Here is a 25,548-nt window from a genome sequence, read left to right as displayed (position 1 = left end):
AAAGACTATAAATATTTATATATATATATATATATATATATATATATATATATCTATATATATATATATATATATATATATATATATATATATATATATATATATGCTGAATGTATAATTGTATTATTATCAAGTCATCATTGACCAGTACATATTTATTTTCCATTTAACTCCCCAGTCACTGCAGTATCTCAATTCTCATTGTGCCCATTCATGTAAAACCCATGTAAGCAGCTTTTCCTCTCTTGTAGTCTGGAGGGTAAAGGGGAGTACACCCTCCCCACGGAAACCCGCTATGAGGGAGAGCTAAAAGATGGAATGTTTCACGGACAGGGAACGCTGTACTTTCCAAATGGAAGTAAATATGATGCCCAATGGGACTGTGGCATAGCAATAAAGGTAAGGACAGTTTTCGGCACAGGACAATGAATATATTGTACTCCCTTGAGATTTTTGCAATCTACCCTGTTACAATTTTTTTTTTTTACATTTGAAACAATTACCATCGTGTTCACTCCAGGATTTATTTTGTTATGAGGCAGAACTATACCTTTGTGGCATATTATAAATTGTGGGCACTACTCTGATACTGTGCAGCAATTAAATCTTAGTCATCCCCCCTACATACTTTTTCAACTAATCCTAGACTGCCCTAAATTCATAAGACCAACAAAGTTGCCCCTTGATTGTTCATTAAATATTTCTCACATTTCCCCGTCAGTCCCTACGGGGGTCATTCAGAGTTGATCGCTATTGTGTGAATAGATTGTAACGCTCATGCACGAGGCCTAATTGTGTGAAAAGTAGTGACAATATCTAATTGAAATCCCTTCACAAGTAGCCTAATCCATTTGCAATTCCTCTGACACCTTCTCTGCGTTTTGATCCCATAAATGAAAATGAATTATCTACACTCTTGTCATATTCCAACTCTATTACCTCTCCTCTTGTTTATTTACTCTCACAAATGATTACAGCGGTGTCTCCTGAGCTGGTATCTTTCCATCACGGTTCAAGCATCCAGTAATTATTTCATTTCTGGAGGAAAAAAAAATTCCTAAACCCTTTTGTCAGCTCCCATGACCATCCAAGCTGCTTGAGAGACTTGTCTACACCCGCCTCACACGCTTTCTTCACTCACTCAACTTATCGGACCAGTAAAGCCCCATATACAATAGACAATATTCTGTACAATATCAATCTAGTGTGTATGCTTAGGGGTCCATCCTATTACACCCACAGGGTGCGAGTTTTCAGCGTTAAAACAGCACTCAAGCGCCCGGTGTCGTGATTGATTTGCACTCACGAGTCATCCGCACCCTTCAGGTGTAATATGATCGACCCCTTAATGTTGTAAACAATGTAGGCCCCTGCATGTTGTTAACAACCCTTCCTTCATCCAAAATGGAAGTCCTCATTAACGTTGCGGCAAAAATCACACATTTTGCCATGACCAAAAACGCACATTAAAATTGACGTTCAGATGTTTTATCATTTCAAAGTATGGAAATCGCACATGAAATTAGCTGCGCTTTTTCAAATCTCACACCAAACATGACTAAACATTCGCCCAATAAAAGACTCGGGTCTGGCTGGATAGTTTGATAGAAGCACGCACAGATCAGTGAGATCCATGCATGCTTTTGTATGGAAAAATGTTTAAATTGCTAAAAGTAAAAAAAAAAAGATAGTGTGCAAAAGAAGTAGGGCCCCCCCCATATCTTTTAAACCAGCATGGGGCTTCACCAGTCATCCTGGGTACACCACAGCTGGGGGACACTTTGGGTCTGCTTCAGATCTTTTCGCTAAGCTGCATATACTTGCAGTCTAGCGAACAGGTCAGCCCCTCCCCCTCTGCCGCCTGTACAAAAACATATCCCCACTCATGTGACTGGCTGTAATAATTCATAATAAGAATCCATATGTGATCATTTACATACACATAAAGTTATACAGTCTTTTTTTTTTTGCTGTCAGAGCAGTGGTCGAAGTGGGGCGGTATACGGGGGTATGGCATACCCCCACTTTAATCTGAAGATAAAAAAAAAAGTTTTTTTTCCCCCTCAGGATGCTCTCTGATCACTCAGCAGCACATATTGTGCTTTTGTAATACCCCTGTACAACGGGGCAGTCTGGCAGGGGACGTTGATGGACAGGGGGGTGTCCGAAGGTGCGCACTATATTCACTCTTTACTTTTCCATACCCCCACTTCAAAATTTCCATACCCCCACTTCAAAATTTCCACTTCGACCACTGTGTCAGAGTTATCAAATCTGGAAGAGTTTAGTGGTACGGCCTTTTCATTGAGAAATTGAAAAGCAAAATGTATGGAAAGAGCTGTATACCAAGTTGTCATTTACTTATAACTTATATTGCTAGAAAATTTATTTGTTATATCATTAAATCTTTATTTTGCTCTGTTTCATATGTATTTTGAATTTTGCAGGGAAAATACACTTTTGCAGATGGACTTCAATATGAAAAAGAGAAATGGCGCTACTGTGATGGCTACGACAGAAGATTTTATACAGAAATGTGTTCTGGTTTGAAACCTGCAGGTGCTATTACAGCTGCATAAATACATGCTCTTAAATGTATTTATCTATTACCAGTTTCTTATATATAGCACACACAGATTCCGCAGCGCTTTACAGAGAATATTTTGAACATTCACATCAGTCCCGTGGAGCTTACAATCTATATTCCCTATCACATGTACATGCACACACAGACATTCTAGGGTTAATTTTGTTGGGAGCCAAAAAAACTACCAGTATATTTTTGCAATGTGGGAGTAATGCAATGTAAGGCAGTAATGCTAACCATTACACCATCCGTGCTGCCCCGTATATATAACACATGGTGGGAATGGAACGGATGACCCCAGCGCTGTGAGGCAGTAATGCTATAACCATTACACCATCCGTACTGCCCCGTATATATAACACGTGGTGGGGATAGAACCCATGACCTCAGTGCTGTGAGGCAGTAATGCTAACCATTACACCATCCGTACTGCCCCGTATATATAACACATGGTGGGGATAGAACCCATGACCTCAGCGCTGTGAGGCGGTAATGCTAACCATTACACCATCCGTACTGCCCTGTATATATAACACATGGTGGGGATAGAACCTATGACCTCAGCGCTGTGAGGCGGTAATGCTAACCATTACACCATCCGTACTGCCCCGTATATATAACACATGGTGGGGATAGAACCCATGACCTCAGCGCTGTGAGGCAGTAATATAACCATTACACCGTCCGTACTGCCCGTATATATAACACATGGTGGGAATAGAACCCATGACCTCAGCGCTGTGAGGCAGTAATATAACCATTACACCATCCGTACTGACCTTTTTAATCATTTGAAGAAGATGCAGCCTTCTTATGTCTTGCTTGTTACAGGTGAAATGTATTAATGTAGATAAGAAGTATTAGGATAAAAAATAGCAAAGAATCTCAAAGAATATTTCCTTTTTTTTAAGGTCGCTCCCAACTCACAGATCTGGATCCTCCCAGACAAATTCCCGAAGGCTATTATGATTGTGGCGATGGATTTTATCACCCAGATTCTCGTGTTGTGACGGACTACCAGCACCGGTTTCTGAGAAATGCCGGTTAGCATTCAGCTGTATTATATCTGTTGTGGTTATTGTTGTGTTTGTTTTAGCTGTAAGGTTCCCATACCTGACTCCGAGGTATGGCATGCCGCCTTGCATGCGATACCTCGTCAACTGCATGCTGGGGAGCCGCTGGATCACATACGATGCACAGGAGGTATCACGGTTATATCCTGCTTATCTTGCTGTCCTGCTGTGGCCCTCTGCCCACTTTAGACTATTGTGTATGAGGATCCCGCTTTCCTCTCTCACCCTGCACTTCCACAAAAATTGTTGTTCATGTATACACAGTAACAATGCCAGACCATACAAAGAGAGTGGATTCTGCACTGGTTTAAACGGGACCTTAAAATGAACTTATATAGAAGGGATTCCAAGGCTTCCTATGTGAGATCAAATAGCTCCACGTATTTGTTGTCGACAGCTGTGTATAAGGTTGTGAGTTTTAGCAATGGGTATGGCACGCTGAAAAATATCCATTTTAAATACAGTTGTAGATACCTGAAGGATCCCCTGTCTAATATACAGATGTCAGATGTGTCTTCATACATCTTTTCTGTAGTCACACCAAATAGCACCTGTTGGCGCTTCAGGTCCCGTGAGACACTGGGCCTTATTCTAGTTGACTCTTTCTGACAAATCCTTCTTAGATGGACAAAACCATGTGCACTGCAGGGGGGCAGATGTAAAATGTGCAGAGAGAATTAGATAAAACCCCACCCAAATTTAATTCTCTCTGCACAAGTAACATCTGCCCCACCAGCAGTGCACATGGTTTTGTCCATCTAAGAAGGATTTTGTCAGAAAGAGTGAACTAGAATAAGGCCCAATGCTAGTGTTAGGTGTCATTTTTTCTCCCCCCAAAATGTATCTAATGCTTGGTACACCCCAGAACGATGCAGATGGTGAAAAGACCATAAGACGATTGTACGATCGTCTCACGATCTGTTAAATCATACCACCTGCAAACGATCCAAAACCGATCTGATCTGTACCCAGTTGGAGGAGTAGTTTTCAAATCCTACCTGCTGCAGGTAGGTTCTGAAAAACGACCAAACGATCAGCGGGGACGTGCATAGGATCGGAATCAGATCAGAAATGGGCCAAAACATGCCTAAATTACATACAATCGGTCGAGATTGTATTGAAATAGGATGTTTTGAGGCCAAATCGTTCTGGTGTGTACCCTACATTAGGTACAATATGATGCAGCTAGAATACACCAGGAGACTGTCACAAACAGATACCAGTGTTGCATATCAAATTAATCAGCATAGTCTACTGGTGTATCCTAGTTGCGTTGCAACTTTTTGGGCAAAAAAATAAAGATGCCCAACTTGTCAGCTCCCTTGTGTTGTGCATCTCCCGCTGCATTGCCTATTTAGACTAGGGGCAGGACGTAATTCTTCATGGGCGGCATTATATTCCGCACGACTCAAATGAGTATATAAGGGGCATTATATACCGCACTAGATGCGTGAGGACACATTTGTATGCTCGAAAGCCTGCATCCCCCCCCCACAGAAGTAGAACATCGTAGAGAAAGTATCATTAGAGTGATATCCCCTTCCTCTCTGCATGCATCACTAGGTATACTAGACTGGAACCATAAGTTTTGCTTAATTATACTTTAGGTATGCATACCCTCCAACATTTTAGCGATGGAAATCGGTACAGGGGGCGTGGTCACATATATAGGGGAGTGTCCATGTGAAGAGGGGGTGTGGCAACACCTCATATATCCGTGGCCACGCCCCCACCTGAGGATGAACATTAATTTTAAAATTGTACTGCACCCCCATCCAAGTCCAGCGGCCGTGACACCAGTCAGATCACCGGTGGCGGGTGCGCAGGAAGCATGCTGGACGGGTGCGCAGGCAGCGTGCAGGACAGTCAGGTACCCAGGAAGCGTGCTGAGTGCTGACGTCAGACGGCGCTTCAGCGCTGGCTGCCGTGATGCCGCACAAGCCACACTGGGACACAATTATCCATACTGGATCTGCGTATATGCGTCCAGCCATCCACGATCCATCACAGCCTGCAGCCATCGCCTGCGGGCTCAGAGGAGCGGCTACCGACAAAGAAAATCGGTACATCGGTACATTTGATTTTTAGCCGGTACAGTCCGTTAAAAAGCGGTACTGTACCGGCTAAAACGGTACAGTTGGAGGGTATGGGTATGTTCTTCAGCATACAGTCAGTACCTTATCATTTTGGTTTACAGGCTGCTAAATATAGTACAAAAGAAACACGCACTTGTGACCTGGCGAAAATACCAACTGGAGTAATCAAATAATCAGCGGCTTGTATAACCCCGGGAGACCATCAAACTCCCAATTGGACAAAATAGCCTGTGCCGCATGTGAATGTATGCAGTAACAGCTATTTAAAAAAAAACGATACGTGCATGCGAGACAGAACGTTAAAGTAAGTTTCTGTCTGCATGCGGTAACAGGAGTTGCCGTTTTCCTTGATTGACTGCCTACATCCATTGATATATATGTGTATGGACATTTAAGTAGGTGTTGAATGTTACTACAATTCTGCCCCTGGAACACCACACCTATGTTGTTCCTGTTATAGCGCTGCTGTCTCCCCAATCCTTTTGTATTCCTGCCAAATATAAGCCCTTATTCTAATCTGTGCGGTACGGCCCGCGTGCGGCCGTACCGCCGATGTTTTCACTCTGCACATGCGCAGAGGTCACTCTGCGCATGTGCAGGCGAAATCGCCGCACACAAAAATTATACGCCGCAAAGGGGGCGTATAGGGGCGTGAGGGGCTTGATAGCCTCATTTACCTATGTATACGCCCAGCGTTTCATGGGCGTTCCCATGCAAACGCGGGGCGTATGCATGGTAATGAGGCTATGACGCCAGTGATGGGGGCGGAAAGCTGACATCGCCGGATGTCAGCTCTCAGCCCCCATACAAGCTTTCACACGGACGATTGTCCGTGTGCTCTAAGCTTGCGTGAGCGGGGGGAGCGTGCGGCCCTGCCTTCGATGGTCGTCGACCATCGAATGCAGGGGGCAGCTCCCACCATGGTGGAGGCGTACGCCCCACCATTTTCATGCGGATCGCCAGCCGTCCGCGTACGGACGGCCGTGGCGATCCGTATTGTAGGCGGGGATTGGTTTGTGCGGCCGGAGCAACGTATGCGGCTCCGGCCGCACAGACCAGAATAAGGGCCATAGTGATTACTCTGAGATTCTTTTTTTTCTTACTACCTGCACAGCCATAGTTATTTGATTTTTGATGAGGAGTGTAGGAGCTGGGCTAACCTACTGTAGTTATGTGAGTTGCAGATATTTATCAGAAGTACATGCAAATTACATTGACAGATTTGTGTTCCAATGGAGGCAGATGTGTCCATATTGCATTACAGAGTAATAGAAGTGACTGCTACACAATCCACAATGAAAGCAACTGCAGCACTGGCTACACAATGTACAGTAGTGCTGGCCACACTATGCAGGGTTTACCATAGTTAGAACGGGTGCCTTTTGGTGCAGTAGTTGGCTCATTTAGGGGGTTATTCTGGTTCGTGCGGCTGGGCCGTACGCTTACGTTCCTGTTTTTTTTTTTATCTGCGCATGCGTACCTTCCGCAATGCGCAGGCGCTACAACTGCACAGCGCTCACGGACGGTTCTTTACGTGCGAAAAAACCTGTCCGCAAGAGTACGGTCACTGTGGGCGGCATAGGGGCGTGTTGAGGGGAGCGGCCGAAATAATGAGGAAAACTGGGCGTAAACATGGGCGTACACGGGGGTGTGCACAAAAAATGTACGGTGCTACTACCGCTCGATCGGCGAAAGCACCGTTCATTTCGGACACCGGCGGCCGCCACCTCCATACCACCCCTACAGATACCGCATGCCAGCGTGCGCCTGGGTCTGCTAATTAACGCTGATTACTACCAAACACATACACCTGAATGTAATAAGCAATGCTGCAGTCTATTAAGTCCAAACCATGATTTCACTACCTGCAAGCCACACACATCACTCAAACACATTGGAAGCTTATCTTTATATACTTCTCGACATTTAAAGGTTTGTTTAATTTAAGGTAAGAATCTTTTTAAGACCTGCTTATATATGCTAAGGTAGCTATTTGTTAAACATTTATACACATTCACTACGTGTTTTCATATACTTTAAACAGCAGCACACTCAATCTACACAAGTCGACATGTGTCAACGTTTTCACTCATATTTTTTGTATTTATGATACAAATACATAACAGCTACAAGGATGTTTCAGCAATGTTTTAAGGCCATGGCCACTATTTAGTTAAAATGTATTTTTATTAGGGTGTTCATTAAGGTAGACAATTGAGGTAATAGAAAACAATAATTGATGAACAATTAGAATAATTCATTTAATTGGCTTAATCATAGTTGAAAGGCTAGACATACGCTGAGTTTTCCATTGAAAACAATAGTCCGTGCAAGCTGGCGTACGCTCAGATAGCCGCAAGATGTCGGTGGGAAGACGGACAAGAGACGGCCTGAAACGGTGGCGTACGCTCTGTTGTACGCCAGTTGTCGGAGTGTAAGCGGTGATCCGTCCGTGTACGGCGGCGTACGCTCAAGTGTACGCCACTCCCCTTTGTCGGTGTTTGTGACCGTCCGTATGCGGATGTTTTGTGGGTGGACTTTCGCTCAACGGCCACGTACGGGAAACGTACGCTGATACGGAACGTACGTACGTTTGGCCGCCGCAACCAGAATAAGGTCCACAGTGTGTGGTCATAGACCGTAGGCCACAATGATCCAGTCGGCAAGTTGCTTTTTTAGTCATAGGCTAACTGCAGCCCGTTACTGTACTGCTGGGATTATCGGTGCTCTACGAGTCCACTATACGTGTTATTTGCCATTTGTGTTTGTCATAATATTAATGCTCACGTTGGGGAGTTTTTTATTTTCTCTTTTCTTTTATGAAAATCAATAAAAACTACATAACATAACCGTTCCTAGAAGTGTATTTTTAAGAAGAATCTCTTTCTACAGACATAACCCTTAAGGATGCACACTGTGCCATTCACATTTGATTCGATCCCGATTCTGTCGGGATCGAATCGCACAGCCAGGAAAGCACATTCGATGTTGCCTAAATAGTACAGATTTGTACCTTACAGTCTTGCCTGCACAATCTATTTTTCTATTCCATTTACACTAAACAGGAGCGCGATTACTGTTTGATTTTGATTCGGTTTCGATTCGATTTTGAAAAATGATTCGATTTTGAAAAATGAAAATATAATGAAAATCGAAAGGAATATTTAACCGTGTGTCCGCAGCTTTACAGTTTTATTACCTGTATAGATGTCAATATTTTTAAAAAGTGATTATAGTTAATCTATTTTGCAAATGATTTTTCACACAAGTCTATACACTTTATATATACATGTATAAGTGTGAGCTTGTGTTGCCCGATTTCTTAAAAAGTAAAGAGTAAGTATGCAGAGAGATAAGCAGAGAAACAACTCTGGTGGAGCACTGCAGAGAAAAGTAGTGCTACGTAGTCTAGAAACATTGGGGGCTCCACCAAAAGTATGGAACATGTTGTATTGGCTGCATGTGTATGTGCTGATCTGTTGACGCAACGGTGGCTGCAGTGCCCCATAAGTTGTAGCATGATTGACATAATGAGGCTGTTTGCTTGATAACTATGGGGCATGTGCGGCAGCATGGGATACCGAGTCCCGCTGAATGGGAATTAACAGTGCTAGGCAGCGCTGGGAGGCCGGCACCGCCATCTTGGTTGTGGGCTATTGAGTTATTGGATCAGAGTCTTTCCTGCCTCTCTGCCCTGTCAGCCAATGGCAGCCGCCTTTAGGGTACTTAGGGGATCTGCCTAGGCTGATCTGAGCCATGCAGTTCTTTGGGAAGACTTCTGGCTATTCTAGTGCCTGTCGTCTCCAGCAGGACTCATATCCCTTTGCGGACCCCTAAGCCTAAACCGGTTCATTCACCCCGGTCCTGTCTCACGGGCTTCCTTTGGTCCTTCTCAGTACCTCCCGATCCCGGTTCCAGATCCAGCTCCAGTCATTTACAGTCTTCTCAGTGTCTTCATTATTGGATCCAATTATCTCGCCACCATATACATTCTTCTTCCGGATATCAACCCAAACTCTCATCTTCACCCCTCATGGTCTTCAAGCCACTCTCATCCGCAGCTTCCATAAAGTCGTCTTGCTCCATTTAAGTTATACCAGTGACTTTTGCCTCAAAGAAGTATTTGAGTATCACCCGTTTGTTTTTCATTTATGAAAAAATACTTTATTGAACCTGCTCGCTTTAACCCTTCAGCTTCTGGTCAGTCTGCAGTTCCTGAGCTCCACATGACCCCATCAAATCCCTCTACTGTGGCAGGCATCTGTACTGTGGCTATGCTATTGCGTCCATCGCTGATCTGCCCCAGGGTGCAAAATACATCTTTATCAAAGGATTTACCCAGAATGTAACAAGTTCTCGCCAATTAACATAAAATGCATTTTATTTGCACTTACGAAAAAGAAAAACTTTGAAAGTTACCGAATTGGCTGAAACACAACTATTATGCACAACACACTATGAACATATGCGGTAAATTTTGACTTTTATTTGGTACACGAGAGGAGAATTCAGACTGAATTTAATTGCAGCCCAGTTTGCCACAATTACCCAATTGAACCTGGTTCCTGCAGAAAACCTTATTTAGTCCCTCTCCTGGCACTTTTCATCTTAGCTGGAGAAATTCTCTGGGAACAGTCATTGCACCACAGGCAGCACTTACCGATCTCTGAGGACTGATTCAAGAGCGTGTTATATATAACTTGTCAAAGCCAAGACACATTTTCAGTGATAGGAAGCAAACATTAACCCACCGGCAATCTCTTATTGTGCAGAAGAGAGCACTTTCTCTCGGGACTCCTATGTTAGCACACAGTGCATCTTAGCCATACAACACATGATTAATGTGGGCCACTTAATGGCATTGCTCATAATTATTATCTTTAGCCTTATATAGTGCTTATAGTCTCACACACTGCAATACACATACTTTTTTTGGTATTATTACCTCAGTACCTTTAACAGTTTAATCAATAATGTTTTGAATACACATGCATAAAGTACATATAAGGGAGGCCAATCCCGGACCGTTTTTTCAATCCCGGGATTCGGGATTGAAAAACTGTCAATCCCGGGATTCTCGGGATTGGCCTCCTGATATGCCCAACGACGAATATATTACCTCTCACCATGCGGTGGAGGAGCTGTGTGGCGGCATGCGGTGGAGGAGCTGTGCGGCGGCATGTGGTGGAGGAGCTGTGCGATGGAGGAGGCAAGGTGACTCGGCTGGCCATGGAGGAGGTGGGTAATTCGATGTCCGGGCAGACGCGCATTTCGATCCCGTAATCCCGGGATTGGAGCCTCCAATCCCGGGATTCAAATCCCGGTCAAAAATGCCCTAAATCCCGGGATCCCGCAGATCCCCATCCTGGGATTGGCACCCCTAGTACATATTGTACATTAGATAGTCGGAAAATTGGTTTAGTCATATTGACCCTTATACCCCTTTCACACCAGAAAATGCAGGGACTTACCCGGGAATATGGTCCCTGGATCATGCAGGGACATTCCCGTGTTGGCCCCTTTCACACCAGGCTAGTCCCTGCATTTTCTGGTGTGATGGGGGCAGGCGGGGTTTGTGGGATGATGCTGGCGGGGCCGGCCTGGGATTGGCTTGGAGCTGTGAGTGAGATGTGGGGTGTGTGCGTGCGCCTGGGATTGGCCAGACCAGCACCACCCCCCTACAGGCCTGACCTCCTGGTGCACTCCAGCAGCTGTCAACGGGCCTCAGCTGGTGCAGCCCGGGGGCCGAGCTGGGAGTGGAGTGACGGGCTTGTGTGTATGTGTCCGGCGGCCTATGGGGAGGAGGATGTCGGGGCACGTTACACTGCTGCAGAGCCCGGCGCTGAGGTGGGGGTGAGGGGAAAGTGATCTCAAGCTCACAGGGAGGGATCCCCGCAGCAAGCAGCTGCCCGCACAGCCGGATCCCTGCACCGAGCTAAGGAGGAGGAGGAAGGTGCCCCCGCACTGTGAGAGGGTCTTTAAGATCATGTCCAGCTGCCACGGTGTTCTCAGCGGCGCAGCTACGTTTTGGGCGCACCCCCGCCGCTTCCTCCACCCATATCAGTGTGGGGCAGATGATCTCTGAGAGCAGCGCAGGTAGCTCTCAGTGGATTGCTGATTAGGCAAAAGCCCAAAGAGACACTGATGACTCTGCAACATGGTTTGTCACTACTCTGTTCCCCCTGACTGGTCTACAGAGTACCCCCAGGTTAGGAACCACTACTCTAGGAGACCTCATAAGAGACCTGCTGTACTCCCTTTGGTACTAAACTTCACTCCATTTTCCTTGGTACTTCCAACTCTTGGTGACAGAGTGGGGAGATACTTTCTATCACAGCAGGTGCTCCGTCATTCAGCAGTTCCGGACTGTTGCATAGACCTGATCGCTACAGTCATTGGACCGTTGGTTAGCACCTTTTCATTTTCTGTTTCCCAGCACTGAGTAGCAGAGCACGGCCACCGTTCACCTCTCTTTTCACATCATGGGATCATAATCCATAACTAGGTGTAGAAATGCCTCCTCCTGGCCACCAGTATGACTCCATGATTTCTCATAGCTCAGCAGAAATTCTGTCCTTGTAGCCTTGTCTTCGCCCTGCAGTCATATTATGCTCCAGAGCTTTCAGAGCGCGCAGCCTGCTGTGTATATAGCGTCTAATGGACTATACCAAGTGCACTGCAGGTGGGGCTGATATAAATGTGCAAAGAGAGCAGACAACGCTACCGGCAGGGAGGAAGGGAAGGAGGCGCATGGCTACAGGCGCCGGTCTCTGCTCCTTAAACAGGCGGTAGCTCCTTCTCCTTCCTGTTGGTACAGCAGCATTTTCCTGGACCCTGCACTGGCTGGCTCCCCCAAGCCACCATATGTCTGCGGATGAGTGGTTATGCCACTGTGCATGGGTGTGGATAGTACAAGTTACCTTTTTATGAGTTTTAGAATTTTTGACCCTTTAAATAATGTTGCTGCTTCTTAGGGGGTATGCAATCCTCCGATGGGGTAAATAGCGGCGGATCCCTATTCAATGCTGTCTTTACCGACAGCATTGAAGCGGGATCACGTCAGAACGAGCCCGACTTTAAAAGCTGTCGGGCCCGTTCTGCCAATAACAGACGTGGATTATAGACAATCCACGGCCGTTTACAGGGACACGCCTCCTTTTCGCCGATTGGCAGGCAGGACATCAAATCCCACCTGACAACTTGCTGTCAGGAAACCACAAAAGGCCAAGATCACGGCTGTCGGGAGGGACCGTCAGCGGTGATCCGGGACTGCATACCCCCCTAAATGTGTGTGTAGAGATTCCAAACGTGTACAATGTATCATCTGTCCGAACACTGAAACTAAGAACATGGAAATGATTTTATCTTGTACTTCTGATCCTGCTGTCCTGTCTGTCACCCTCGTCTTATAACTCTGCCTGGGCAGTTTTAGTTGGCACGGATCCTAAAATGTTTGGTATGCAGAAAATATTATATCAACTGAGATAAGCAGTATGGTTTCCAAAAACACAGGAACCTGTAATGATTAACAATATAGCGGGAACACCCATCCATCCCTTGTCCTCACATAGGCTTTGAACTCGTTGTTATAACATTTGTTTATAAGATATCCTGTCTATGACAAAATCACTGTTTAACTAAACAGAAGGCAGAAGTCTGAAGTTGTAGACGCTGGCATGACTAGAAGTTTTGCACCCCCCCCCAAAAAAAAAGGCATAAACATAAACAAAAAAAACAATACAGGAGTTACATGTTCATTACCAGGGGCTTCATGCTTGCTGCCAGGGTTTCATGCCCATTGTCAGTGTTTTTTTTGCTCGTTGCCAGGTGCTTACATGGCTCATTGCAAGGAACAATATATAGATGTAGATAACTACCCGGAATCCGTGACTTCCAATATACCCTTCTCAGTAGGACCCCTATAGCATCTATCCATCTGTCAATTAGGACCTCTAGCATCTGTCTCCTCTGAGGCGGTGGCCATTTTTTGGAGGGACATTTTCAGCAGATTCCATACGGTTGGCCACCCAAGCCACTGCTTGGACTGCAGTGCTATTGTTAGGTCACTTGCTGTAGAGAACTCTAAACTCTGATGCATGCGTGTGACAGGGAATCTGGTTTCTCCCTTTGCTACAATGTGTGATTGGGGTGCCACTTATGTAGACGGGGTGATTTTTAGAAATATAGATTTTAAGAAGTGCGTATTAAAGTAATGGTTGCAGGATGCGCTGTGTTTGGACCCCCTGGAATCTGGGCCCCATGTGCACTGCTCCCAGTATAAATACACCCATGGTTGTAGGACTGTAAGTGAAATAAATGACATACCTGTAATTCTGGAATAAAAAGTAGAAATATGCCTACTGTATGCAATTCTGCATATCTATAGAAACACATTTTTTTTTAGATTATTTGGGAATTCCGTTGTATAATCCATTGTGACTATAGCATTTTGAAATGATGTCACTGTTTAATCCAATTTGTATATTCCATTTTTCCTTCAGTTATATAATTGTCCACTATTGTGTTATTGCAGGAAATTTCATTGTGTGACTTGCTAGTGCAGTTCGCCCCTCGCCCCCCATGCAAAGGGGGTACCGGCTGCGCCGTCTGGGCAGCGGGCAGGGGGGTCCATGCTGGCGTCTGACAGGAGCCTGCAGTGGTGTCCTTGCCGCGCGGGTACCTGCGCGCTGTGTATAAAGCTGGCGGCGGTGGGGGGTCCCTGCAGTGAATAAGAAATAACTAGCGCTATCCACCGGGCTATGCGGCGGCGTGGGAAGCGCTGCTGGGTTTGAAAACACTGGCCGCACGCTGATTGGCTGAGATTCAGCCAATCAGCGTGCGGCCAGTGTTTTCAAAACAGAAGCGCTTCCTGCGCCCCCGCATAGCGCTAGTTATTTCTTATTCACTGCAGGGACCCCGCCACCACCAGCTTTATACACAGCGCCGCAGGTACCCGCGCGGCAAGGACACCACTGCAGGCTCCTGTCAGACGCCAGCATGGACCCCCCTGCCCGCTCCCCAGACGGCGCAGCAGGTACCCCCCGGCACCAGGGCGCCCCCACCCCCCGACTCGCCTGGTGCCTTGCACTGGCCCTGGCTAGTGTATATATTTTCCAACATATTTAATTACAATATGTTTCCAAATTGTGATGTCAAGGAAGGGTGAGTAGCCAGAGTGGTATTTCCCTGCGAATACATGTGTTAGTTAACATGAGGGGGGTGAGGGATAACCGCAAGATTTATGTGCCCACACACAGTGAGATGTGTGCTAGGTGTGATTTGAGCCTATACAATGGCCCTTATTCAGATTTGATCACAGTACAAATTTGTTCTCAAAATGGGCAAAACCATGTGCACTGCAGGTGGGGCAGATGTAACATGTGCAGAGAGAGTTAGATTTGTGTAAGTTATTTTGTTTCTGTGCAGGGTAAATACTGGCTGCAATATTTTTACACTGCAATGTAGATTTCAGTTTCAACACACCCCACCCAAATCTAACTCTCTCTGCACATGTTACATCTGCCCCACCTGCAGTGCACATGGTTTTGCCCATTTTGAGAACAAATTTGTACTGCGGTCAGATCTGAATAAGGGCCAATGTCCAGACTGTATACACTGGCCCTCATTCTAGTCGCTACACTCACACTGGGCAGCAGTTGGGCAACTGCGCATAAACTTTTATGCGCATGTGCAGCATGACAAATTGATAATTCATTGGCCTGTTCTCACGCAGCAGTACTTACCCTACACAGAAACAAAATAACTCACCCAAATCTAATTCTCTCTGGACATTTTACATCTGCCCCACCTGCAGTGCACATGGTTTTGTCCATCTAAGAAGGATTTTGTCAGAAAGCGTGAACTAGAATAAGGGCCATAGTACCACAGGTAGGGCCACCCAATATACTATTGGTCAGTGCAAGTCAACATTTATTATATGTAGAATATTTTATCTTGAGCTTAAATAAATTGATGAAGGTGTCCTCCAGTAATACCAGCTGTAATCTATATAATATTAATATTAATTAATACTTTAGTGCATTGATAAAATTGGAACAGTTAACAGCTATGAAGTTCCCAAGAGAGTCCTGTTAAGGCACAAAGCCATGAAGTAACGGAAGAGTAAAAGAATAATAATAAAAATATGCTGTAGGCAAAAGAAAATGAGGAAAGGCTCTGGAATGACAGGGAACTTATCCAGAAGCGTTTGAGAAGGGTGGGCCGGAAGGAGCAGGAAAACTCCAAGGCTGCAGGCCAGCCCACTAAAGCATCTAAAGCAGATGGTAGGAAATATTCAGGAAGTCCTCTGTGGCAGCGTCTTCGCAAGACAGGTTTAGCTAAAGTTGCACAGGGGTCTGGGAGTGTCGCTTTAGGATGTCCATCGCAGCAGAGTTCAGATGGGGCTTGTTTTTACAGAGCAGTTTAAATGGTCGTTGGTGTCAAAGATCATAACGAAGACAATTTCATTTGAAAACAAAACAACACTTCTTACTTTCCTACTACCTATGCCCAAATCTTGGTCCCTTGATATACATGAACTTTACAGGATTGTGAACTGACAAATTATACGTTGACATGTACAGGGCTGTCAGCAACGCTTGCATTCTATACATAGTACTGGTTATGTATGACATGATGCAGTGGATTCGGTATGGAATCCCGGCGGTCGGAATCCCGGCCATCAAAATCCCAACGCCAGACGTGGATCGCCAGATTTGCAAAGTTGCAGATGTTTATCATCATCGCGCGTTGGAGACGCTCGCAAGCCTCATTCTCGGCAATGGACGCAAGAGTGTGTGAGACGCTTGGCCATTCTTATCGTGTCTGCCGGTGTGCCATCTGCTGGTATCTGGCGGATGGTGAGCCGGCGGACACGATAAGAATGGCCCGATCTGTATGTTAATTATTTTTTATGTGTAGCTTCTGTTCTCTTTAAACCTTGATCTCTTGACTGGCCATCTGCTTCCCCCACCCATTTTATCGTTAATACCATACAACATTCATGACCATAAATTGAGCGCTCATCAACTTAACTTGAGAGAGCTGTGGTACTGGAGTCAGACACTCTCTCTTCATGAGCTATTTGACCGTGCAAAGAAAGCTAAGGAATGTTAACTATTTGAAGCTCACCTTGTACTTCAGGGAAAAAAATATTATCATTGCAGATAAGAATATCAATGAATTTTGTGGTTTCACACTAAATGGACCTGCTCAATAAGAATGATGATTTTTTTTTTTTTTTTATAAAAGTACAATTAGATTCATATAGTTTGATATCTTATAGTCTTTATGCAGGATCAAATAGCTCAATAAGTAGGGTGCTTATCCAGAATGCAACAAGTTATGGGTTTGAATCCTGTATTGAAACCTATTATTTAGTAAAGTGTTTTGTAACTGAAAACTAAGAACTCAGTTTTTAAGTGCATGATTGTTGTATAAAGATGATTTGTGTTCAAATAAATATTCTTGCAGTGTTCTATAAATGTGTATAATATATTTCACAAATATATATATATATATATTTATATGTACTTTGAATGAGTGGCGCCACCTGTGCTAGTGTAAGATTTGGGTGGCCACAGCAATCTTCCCTTATTATATAGAGGGTGTCAGCCAGTTCTTTAAAGATGAGTGATGGTATATCACTTGGAAAATATGAGTAGATGTATAAAGATATCGGCGACTAATTACTGGGCTGGTAAAGTTGATTAATAAATAAAAATATATTTATTTAGATGACTAAAAAGTATACATATAAATATGGACAATTTTAAAAATACAAGGATAAAAAATTGGTAACAGATGCAAATGGATATACAAAAAAAGGGGTATACAAAAAAAGGAGGGGGGAGTATAAAAATATATGATAGTGGAAATCTTCCTAAAATCAATAAATAAGCATATAAATACAAAAGAGATTAGCTTAACTTAGAATGGATGGAGATGAGTGGTTTCCCAACGCGTTTCGTCGATGTGACTTCACATCGACGAAACGCGTTGGGAAAACCACTGATCTCCATCCATTCTAAGTTAAGCTAATCTCCTTTCTATTTATATGCTTATTTATTGATTTTAGGAAGATTTCCACTATCATATATTTTTAGACTCCCCCCTCCTTTTTTTGTATACCCCTTTTTTTGTATATCCATTTGCATCTGTTACCAATTTTTTATCCTTGTATTTTTTAAATTGTCCATATTTATATGTATACTTTTTAGTCATCTAAATAAATATATTTTTATTTATTAATCAACTTTACCAGCCCAGTAATTAGTCGCCGATATCTTTATACATCTACCCATATATATATTTATATATATCCTTTTATATCCTGATGATGGGGTCACTGCACCCCGAAACGTAGATAATGGATCTCTTGGATTAAAGGGTCCCCACTTTTCACCCTTCTACCTGCCTCCGAGTGCCGCTTCATTTATCGTATATATGTTCACTTCAACAGCTGCCATTTTGGGAAATGGGTTAACAACATCCCATATTCCCAATTTGTCAGAGTTCGGAGGAACTGTGCCAGTCTGGAAAAATTCGATGAACAATCTGCTATTTATAGCAGGCGGTTCATCGATAAGAAATACCCTCCCAGACTGGTTGATAATTGTCAAAAGAAAGCTCGTGATAGAGATCGTAATGATCTCCTACAGTACAAAAATCGTGAAACTAGAACTGACAATTTTGTGCCATTTGTAACAAAATTTAATTCCAAAAGTTCTGCCATTAGAGACATTCTTGGTAGACATTGGGACATTTTACTGTTAGATCCCCTTTTGAAAGATTTGTTACCCCCTAAACCCCAGGTTGTATTTCGGAAAGCTGCCTCTTTAAGATCTATGTTGGCTCCCAGTAGGGTAAAGGAAATTACTAATGTTAATGACGGTTGGTTAAAAAATTGCAATGGTTTTTTTCCTTGCAACAAATGCAAGATGTGCCAATATGTTGACAAAGATCATTACAAATTTTTTAGCAATGATGGTACTAAGAATTGGGTCATTAAGAGCAGAATGACATGTTTGACACCTTGTGTTGTCTACATGTTGTCCTGTCGATGTGGCAAGAGATATATTGGGAAGACGAAGCGCCCACTTAAGTTAAGAATACTTGAACATACTAGGAGTATTCGAAACAAGTCTGTGTTACATAGTGTTCCTAGACACTTTGCATCTTGTTGTAATTCTAATCTTGATTTCTTTTCTTTTAAAGCGTTGGAACATGTCACCCTCGACGAAAGAGGTGGTGATGTTTTAAATAAATTGAGCCGTAGGGAGACTTACTGGATTTTTACTATGAACACTATGTCCCCAGCCGGTCTTAACGAGGGTGTCGACATAGTTCCTTTTCTACATTAAACCATTGTAAACCTTCTATAGATTGGCGGGATACTGTTGTTGGGCTGTCACCCCTTTATCCTTGCTATAGTCTGTAGATGGTGACCTTTGGCGTGTGGTTTCTGTGTCGGCATCCTTCGTTTTTAGCTTAGCTGGATTTTATGTATATTTTTCTTGTGTATTTCGGTATTTTTGTATTTTTGTATTTCTATATATTTGTATTTTTGTATATTTTTGTACTTTTTATATATATTTATGTATTCTGCAAATTATTCTTGTATATTGTATGACATTATGTATTCATGTATCATTGTATTGCAGTATGTTGCACACTATTTGTTATTTTTTATGCACGGTCACTTTAAATGTAAATTTTACCTCATGTCAATCAGTAAGTTGAAGGTATTTAAGTGCTTCCATGATTATGTTGGGATACGCCTCCTGACGAAGTCATCTAATGACGAAACGCGTTGGGGCGGTCCTGGATGACGTGTTGACGCTGTGACGTCGTCTGATCTGTTCTTGGTCCCGGCTTGGAGTTCTCAGCTGCTACCGCGCTATTCGTGTCAGCGTGTTGATGCCTGACTTGCTTCTCCGGGTTAATATACCTTTGCATGCCTGCTGTTTTAAACCTTACATGTATGTGACTATATTATAACAGTAAAAGTGTTCTTTACGTTTATAATCACATCGTGCGCTCTCTGGTTTTTTCTTCTACATGTGCTGCTTCTTGAGGTGTTGGTGTTACCTCTCGCCAGAATACAGCTGCACTACATGATCTACCAGCATATGGACAGTTCTCCTATCCTTACAAGGGATTATTTGCGCATATTGACCGGACTTTTCTGTATGTATATATATATACAGGTTGAGTATCCCGTATCCAAAATGCTCGGGACCAGGAGAATGCATATGTATTCATAGTATGTCAGTATGGTAGTATGTCAGTATGGCATCGTATGGCGTCTTGTGTAAATAACTCATTCTCTTATGCGGGCAATTTAATTGTATTAATACTGTATGTTAGAGAACTAAATTGATCTTTAATTTTTATTAAGAAATTAACCGTATTTATTAATTATATTAAACGTGCAATAATATTTAATTGTTCAGTGCTGCAAAAATCACGATGACAACATTTATTATTGTACGTCTCTATTAATGGTGCCGCATCCTAAAATAATACATGCAAATCCCTGTTTTGCAAAAAAGCATGGCTTAGTTCATTTTGCCTGTTGTCTTTGAAGACAGACATCATTTTGCCTCCTTTATCAAACGTAGGGGCTATTGAGGTCAGAAATTCCATTTATGATAAATATTTAAATACGACCATTAAGGAAAGCGTTGTAAAGCTATATATATATATATATATATATATATATATATATATATATATATATATATATCATCACATTAGCATATTGAAATAGTTGCTATTGGAAGGATAGCAATTATAAGTCTTACATTTGCTAATGCTAATCGATACTTGGGAATAATTGCATCTCAAACATTGATGCTGCTTGCTTTTCACGCATAGTCCTGATGTTTTTGGACTTTGGAGGCAGGAGAGCAGAGTGCGGTGGCAGCTGCAGTAAGGAACGCATACATTTGTGATTGAAATTGTTGGCTGCACAGCCAGGTAGTGTGAAAAGGATAAGACAAGTGGCTGTTAAGTTCATTGCTGCCAATTACTGACAATCAGGGAGGGGCTTTAAGGCTTGTTCAGTATAATAAGCCCAATTTGTCTTGTTTTGTGGGTTACCGCTGAAGAGGTTGCAGCTGCACAGATTCAAATCGCCTCAGAACTACAGTAATTATGAAACCAATCCTTTCTTTTGCTCTGGAAACCGTATATACAAATAGTAACTGTTTAAATCCTGGCACACATTTGGGTGACAATGTCTGAAATGTATGTTGTTTTGCTTCTTAAACACTCTATACTATAGAATAGCGTTTTTGTATTTTGTTTAGAGTGTCACTGATTTAAAATGCTGCATGTCCGTTGCATGTCAGTACTATTGCGTTTCCTGTAATGTATTGTTTGAATACGGTTTTCAAAAACTGATCTATAAAATGAAAGAAAATTTTTTGATCCAGCTTCCATTTTAAATGATGAAACCAGCATCAACTGTACAAATGAGTTTTGCAGTGAGAATCTTATATACTAAGAAAAGTCTTATAGAGCAACTGGAAGCAAAAAGTAGAAGCAAAAGGTAGAAGCAAAAATCCTGGGGTTCCAGAATCATGTTTCCACTTATTGTTAGATGTAGTACATTCTATTTCCTATTGACTTTTTTGGGATAATTGCACGTGATGTGGACACTTTCAAGCAAATACCCCTCTCAGACATGCAACATGGGAATTACCCGGCATTTTGACTGCTGGGTCAGCCTGCACCCTTTCACACTTACACCAGAAAATTACCGGGGTTTTCTTATGTCTGAAAGAGTCAACCAGGTCGTAAATCCCAGATCTTCAATCCAGGTAAAAAGAAGGGTTAGAGACCTGGGTTTTAACACCTGGGTTGACCCTTTCAGACATACCAAAATCCTGAGTTCATATGCAAAAACCTGGGATTTTGGAGTATGTCTGAAAGGGGTATAAGAGGTACCTCTGAGTTCTTCCCAAGCAATTATGCTCTTCACTATGGCTTTGTAGGACCAGAAAAGTGTTTAGTAGTTAACCTGTGCATTCAGATGGCGTAGGTAATGGGATAATTCATAATCAGAGTGGGGTAACCTCATCGGTGACAAGCACAAATGACAGTAACTAGTCAAAAAAAACCTGAAATATATTTTTTGATTGTTGCTTTTATTTACCAATGCTGGTATAGAAGACACATTTTCAAGGAAGTGTAGATGCATTTTGGATACAGTAGGTCACATTTGTGGGGGACAGGTGAGGCTACTGCTAAATATAACTTGTTTATCAAAATGACTAATTGTTGATCTACAGTTAGTTCACATCAAGGAATAAAAAGTTAAAAGCTTATACGTAGTATTAAAGCGATCACAGAAAACACTTTGGTCTGAGGGCCTGATTCAACAATGATCGGACAGGGACAAATTCAGCCTCCGAGTTTTACACTTGCCAAGCCATTTGCTCCAGAGGGGGTGGTGGGTGGGGGCGGACATCGTGCGGGAGCAGGGGAACGCCCCAGGGTTTTATGGGTCATGAAAACGCTTGCCTTCCCCTGGGAACGCAAGCAGGCCAATGCCTGCCGGTGGTGAGCCGCTGACATCACATGACATCAGCGTCCGCTCCGTTTTCGATGGACTGACTTTAGACTGACTTATTTCCAAAGGGGAGAGAACATATTGGTGGTTGGCGACCATCGAATCATTTCTTTCCCCTTTGTCCACATGCGAGGGGATGTGTTCGCGTATATCCCCTTGCATGGTACCAAGGGGATTCAGAGTTCGGCCGGGAAGCGTTACGGCGCTCGCTAAGCAGCGAATGACTGCTACTAAGCGAGCAGTCCAGAATCACCCCTACGTAAAAAATTTGTAGACTGAAATGGTTGACAACAAGACAATGACACATTTCTTTTAGTAACTTAGAAAGTCAACATATAATAGGAAATGTTTTACCTCTAGTCTATGGTAAGGGAAAAATGAATGAAATCCAGAGAAAATGAGGCACCTATCCCAGATATTACTCCATCACAGAGGAATGAAAAAGGAACCTGCCAGGAAACATCGGAGCCCATTTATCGACGAGTGATAAAACTTGTTGTACGTGTTAAAACTCATTCAAGGGTATCAAATTACCCCCCCCGGCAAAACATCAGGAGCGGAAAAGGCTATTTTTCCTAATGTTTCACCAATGTTTTTTATTGGGCTATCCTATTGGCCATCTGCAATCAGCGATCGCTGGTAATAGTATATTGGTCTTTGTGTATGATCCAGGCAATCCGCTCACAAATGTAATTTTTTAAACCCATTACAGTTGGGAGATGATTGACACCATTGATCACGCTCAACAAGATGTATCATTCACAACAAGTTTATCATTGACAAATGAGCCCCATAGATTCCAAATTATGTCGCTAATATTAGCTGGTAGGACAGGAAATGGAACTCTGACCTCTTTGTGTCGCCTATATCTGTGAACCCCTCCCCTATAGATTGTAAACGCCCATCAGCAGTGCCCCTTTCCCTCATGTACTCTCATGTACCCCGCGATGGCTCAAGCACCACTGATGGCTATATACACATAGCTATGGACTACTATGTTTAGAAAGTTTTGAATCTTGCTATGTTGTGCTTTGTTTGTATTGCAGAGGTACAGTAGCCAAAATGTCTTGATTCATGGCACTCAGAGGGTTTATTCAGTTACCCCTCAGTTAATTGCTGGCAATATCCCCCGTGGCACGGAGAAACGCTGTGTGATTCGGCACCGAAAACCACTTATTGTCATAAAAACGATGGTGTTTTTTCCTGCATGCAAACCAACTGTATTATTTGCACGATCTGGGAGGTTAAGGACCTTATTCAGATCCATTCTGTCCTCGGTGCATTCGACTGATGTTGTGCATCTGCGCATGCGTAGACGCAGGGTGCTTGCACCCATGGCAAACATTCTGTATGAACCCTACACGGCGAGCGGGGTGGGGTGCCAGGCAGCCCCATCACCATATGGGAACGCCCAGCATTTCATGGCCATTCCCATGAGAAAGCTGGGCATTCTTAGGCTAATGAGGCCATGACACGGGTGCGGGGGGCGGGCAGCTGACATCACCGGATGTCCTCCCACAGGGTGCCCACAGTTTAGAGTCACCATATAGGTGTCTCTGAACTACGAGTGCTGGAGAAATGATTTGATGGTTGTCAGCTATCTATCTGCGAATGGCTGATTATGCAAATCATCCATTTGCAGCCATGCCAGGGGGTCATGTGTGTGTGTGTGGGGGGGGGTTTGTTGCGTCACTGCGGGCGGTGTCTGATGGAATTGCAAGGCTGTGAATTTCTTTGGACTTGAAAGTCTTACGAGTCAATCAGAATAAGGTCCTATGTATGACTTTGGGGATTCACGTGGGGTGCAAACTCCACTCGTTGGATTTATTTTGGTTCACTCTTTCTGACAAAATCCTTCTTAGATAGACAAAACCACGTGCACTGCAGGGGGACAGATGTAAAATGTGCAGAGAGAATTAGATTTGGGTGAGTTATTTTGTTTCTGTGCAGGGTAAATAGTGACTGCTTTATTTTTATACTGCAATATAGATCTCACTTTGAAGCAAAACCCCACCCAAATCTAATTCTCTCTGCACAAGTTACATCTGCCCCACCTGCAGTGCACATAGTTTTGTCCATCTAAGAAGGATTTTGTCAGAAAGAATGAACCAAAATAACCCCCATCGTTTCAATGTGGCAATTAGTTTGAGGGGAATGGAGTGCTTAGTATCTTGACAGTTTCTTGCTCAGCACCTAGGCCATATAAATTCCTAACAGTACCACTTTTTTTTAGTTGGGTACATAAAATGTAATATTACACTAGTTATGTCCCAATAACTGAGAAGCCAAACAAATAAAATAAATTGAAATTAAAAAATAATTCTACAATTCAGCTTAATGATTCAGGAAGGGGCAGGGAAGCATTTCTGCAATTTAGGAATACAGTCACTCTAATACGGCCTACACACTTTCTAAGCGATTTTTCTTAGTTTGGCAAAGTCGCTTAGCAAATGCCCTCACATCGGTGTATGTGTGGGGGCTATATCGGCACCCGTGCGCGTCCCCGCGCGTCTTTATCGCTGGCCGAGATTGATGGACAGTGTCCATCAATCTCGGCATCGGCAGTGTTCTCCCACCGGAGAACACTGGCGCTGTCTGCTCGCTTAGCACACAGAGCTGACAGCTCGCTTTGTGTGTGGGCTGTCAGCTCTGTGTGCTAGGCGATAGCGGCGCAGCACAGCCCGACCTAGCATAGCTAGGTAGCCCTGCACACATCGCAATGTGTGTAGGGCCCATAAATGGACGCACGCTGCCTCTCTGCGGATACTTGCAGCACATAGTCCAGCATTCAAACTCCCCAGCTGAAATCATTTGACATTGGACTAGTACACCTGCCACTTACCCATGGCTTCTTTATAAGACCTCTGTAAGTTTGGGAAGCACTGCTGCAATCGTTAGTCCTTTTATGTGTGCGGTACGATATTTGGACAATCTTTATAATGACATTCCTTATGTATATAGCAAATATGAAATAAACTGTTTTCTTTTTTTTCAGATGATGATGAACATGAATGGATAATTCAAACCTGTCGCAAGGGATGGGATGAGATTGTCGGATACAAACCTAAATAGTAGCAGTACCATCAGATATGATATTTTTACCCGAAACAGCTATCCGGCAATGTTTATAGAAGAACAAGCCATTTAACAAATAATGAAAGCCAGCCTGTAAAAGACGTTTAAACAAATAAAGCATATTACAATGTTATACATTTA

General features: G+C 43.3%; 1 protein-coding gene across 5 annotated transcripts in view; it reads left to right on the top strand.

Annotated features, from left to right (window-relative positions):
* Positions 1 to 25,548, top strand: part of MORN5 (MORN repeat containing 5) — a 25,856-nt gene extending 308 nt beyond the window's left edge. For 4 of the 5 annotated variants that reach the window (XM_083161058.1, XM_083161054.1, XM_083161057.1 and 1 more), the window contains exons 2-6: positions 252 to 399; positions 2,448 to 2,559; positions 3,499 to 3,630; positions 19,832 to 19,943; positions 25,328 to 25,548. In XM_083161058.1, the coding sequence (XP_083017184.1) occupies positions 319 to 399; positions 2,448 to 2,559; positions 3,499 to 3,630; positions 19,832 to 19,943; positions 25,328 to 25,331 (441 nt within the window). In that variant the 5' untranslated portion in view covers positions 252 to 318 and the 3' untranslated portion in view covers positions 25,332 to 25,548. The remainder of the gene's footprint in view (positions 1 to 251; positions 400 to 2,447; positions 2,560 to 3,498; positions 3,631 to 19,831; positions 19,944 to 25,327) is intronic. The other variant, XM_083161055.1, reaches the window with a different exon arrangement.

Source organism: Crinia signifera, chromosome 9 (genome assembly GCF_055691185.1).
Source record: "Crinia signifera chromosome 9, ASM5569118v1, whole genome shotgun sequence".
NCBI classification, from domain to species: Eukaryota; Metazoa; Chordata; class Amphibia; order Anura; family Myobatrachidae; genus Crinia; species Crinia signifera.
This window is presented reverse-complemented; position numbering and strand designations above follow the sequence as displayed.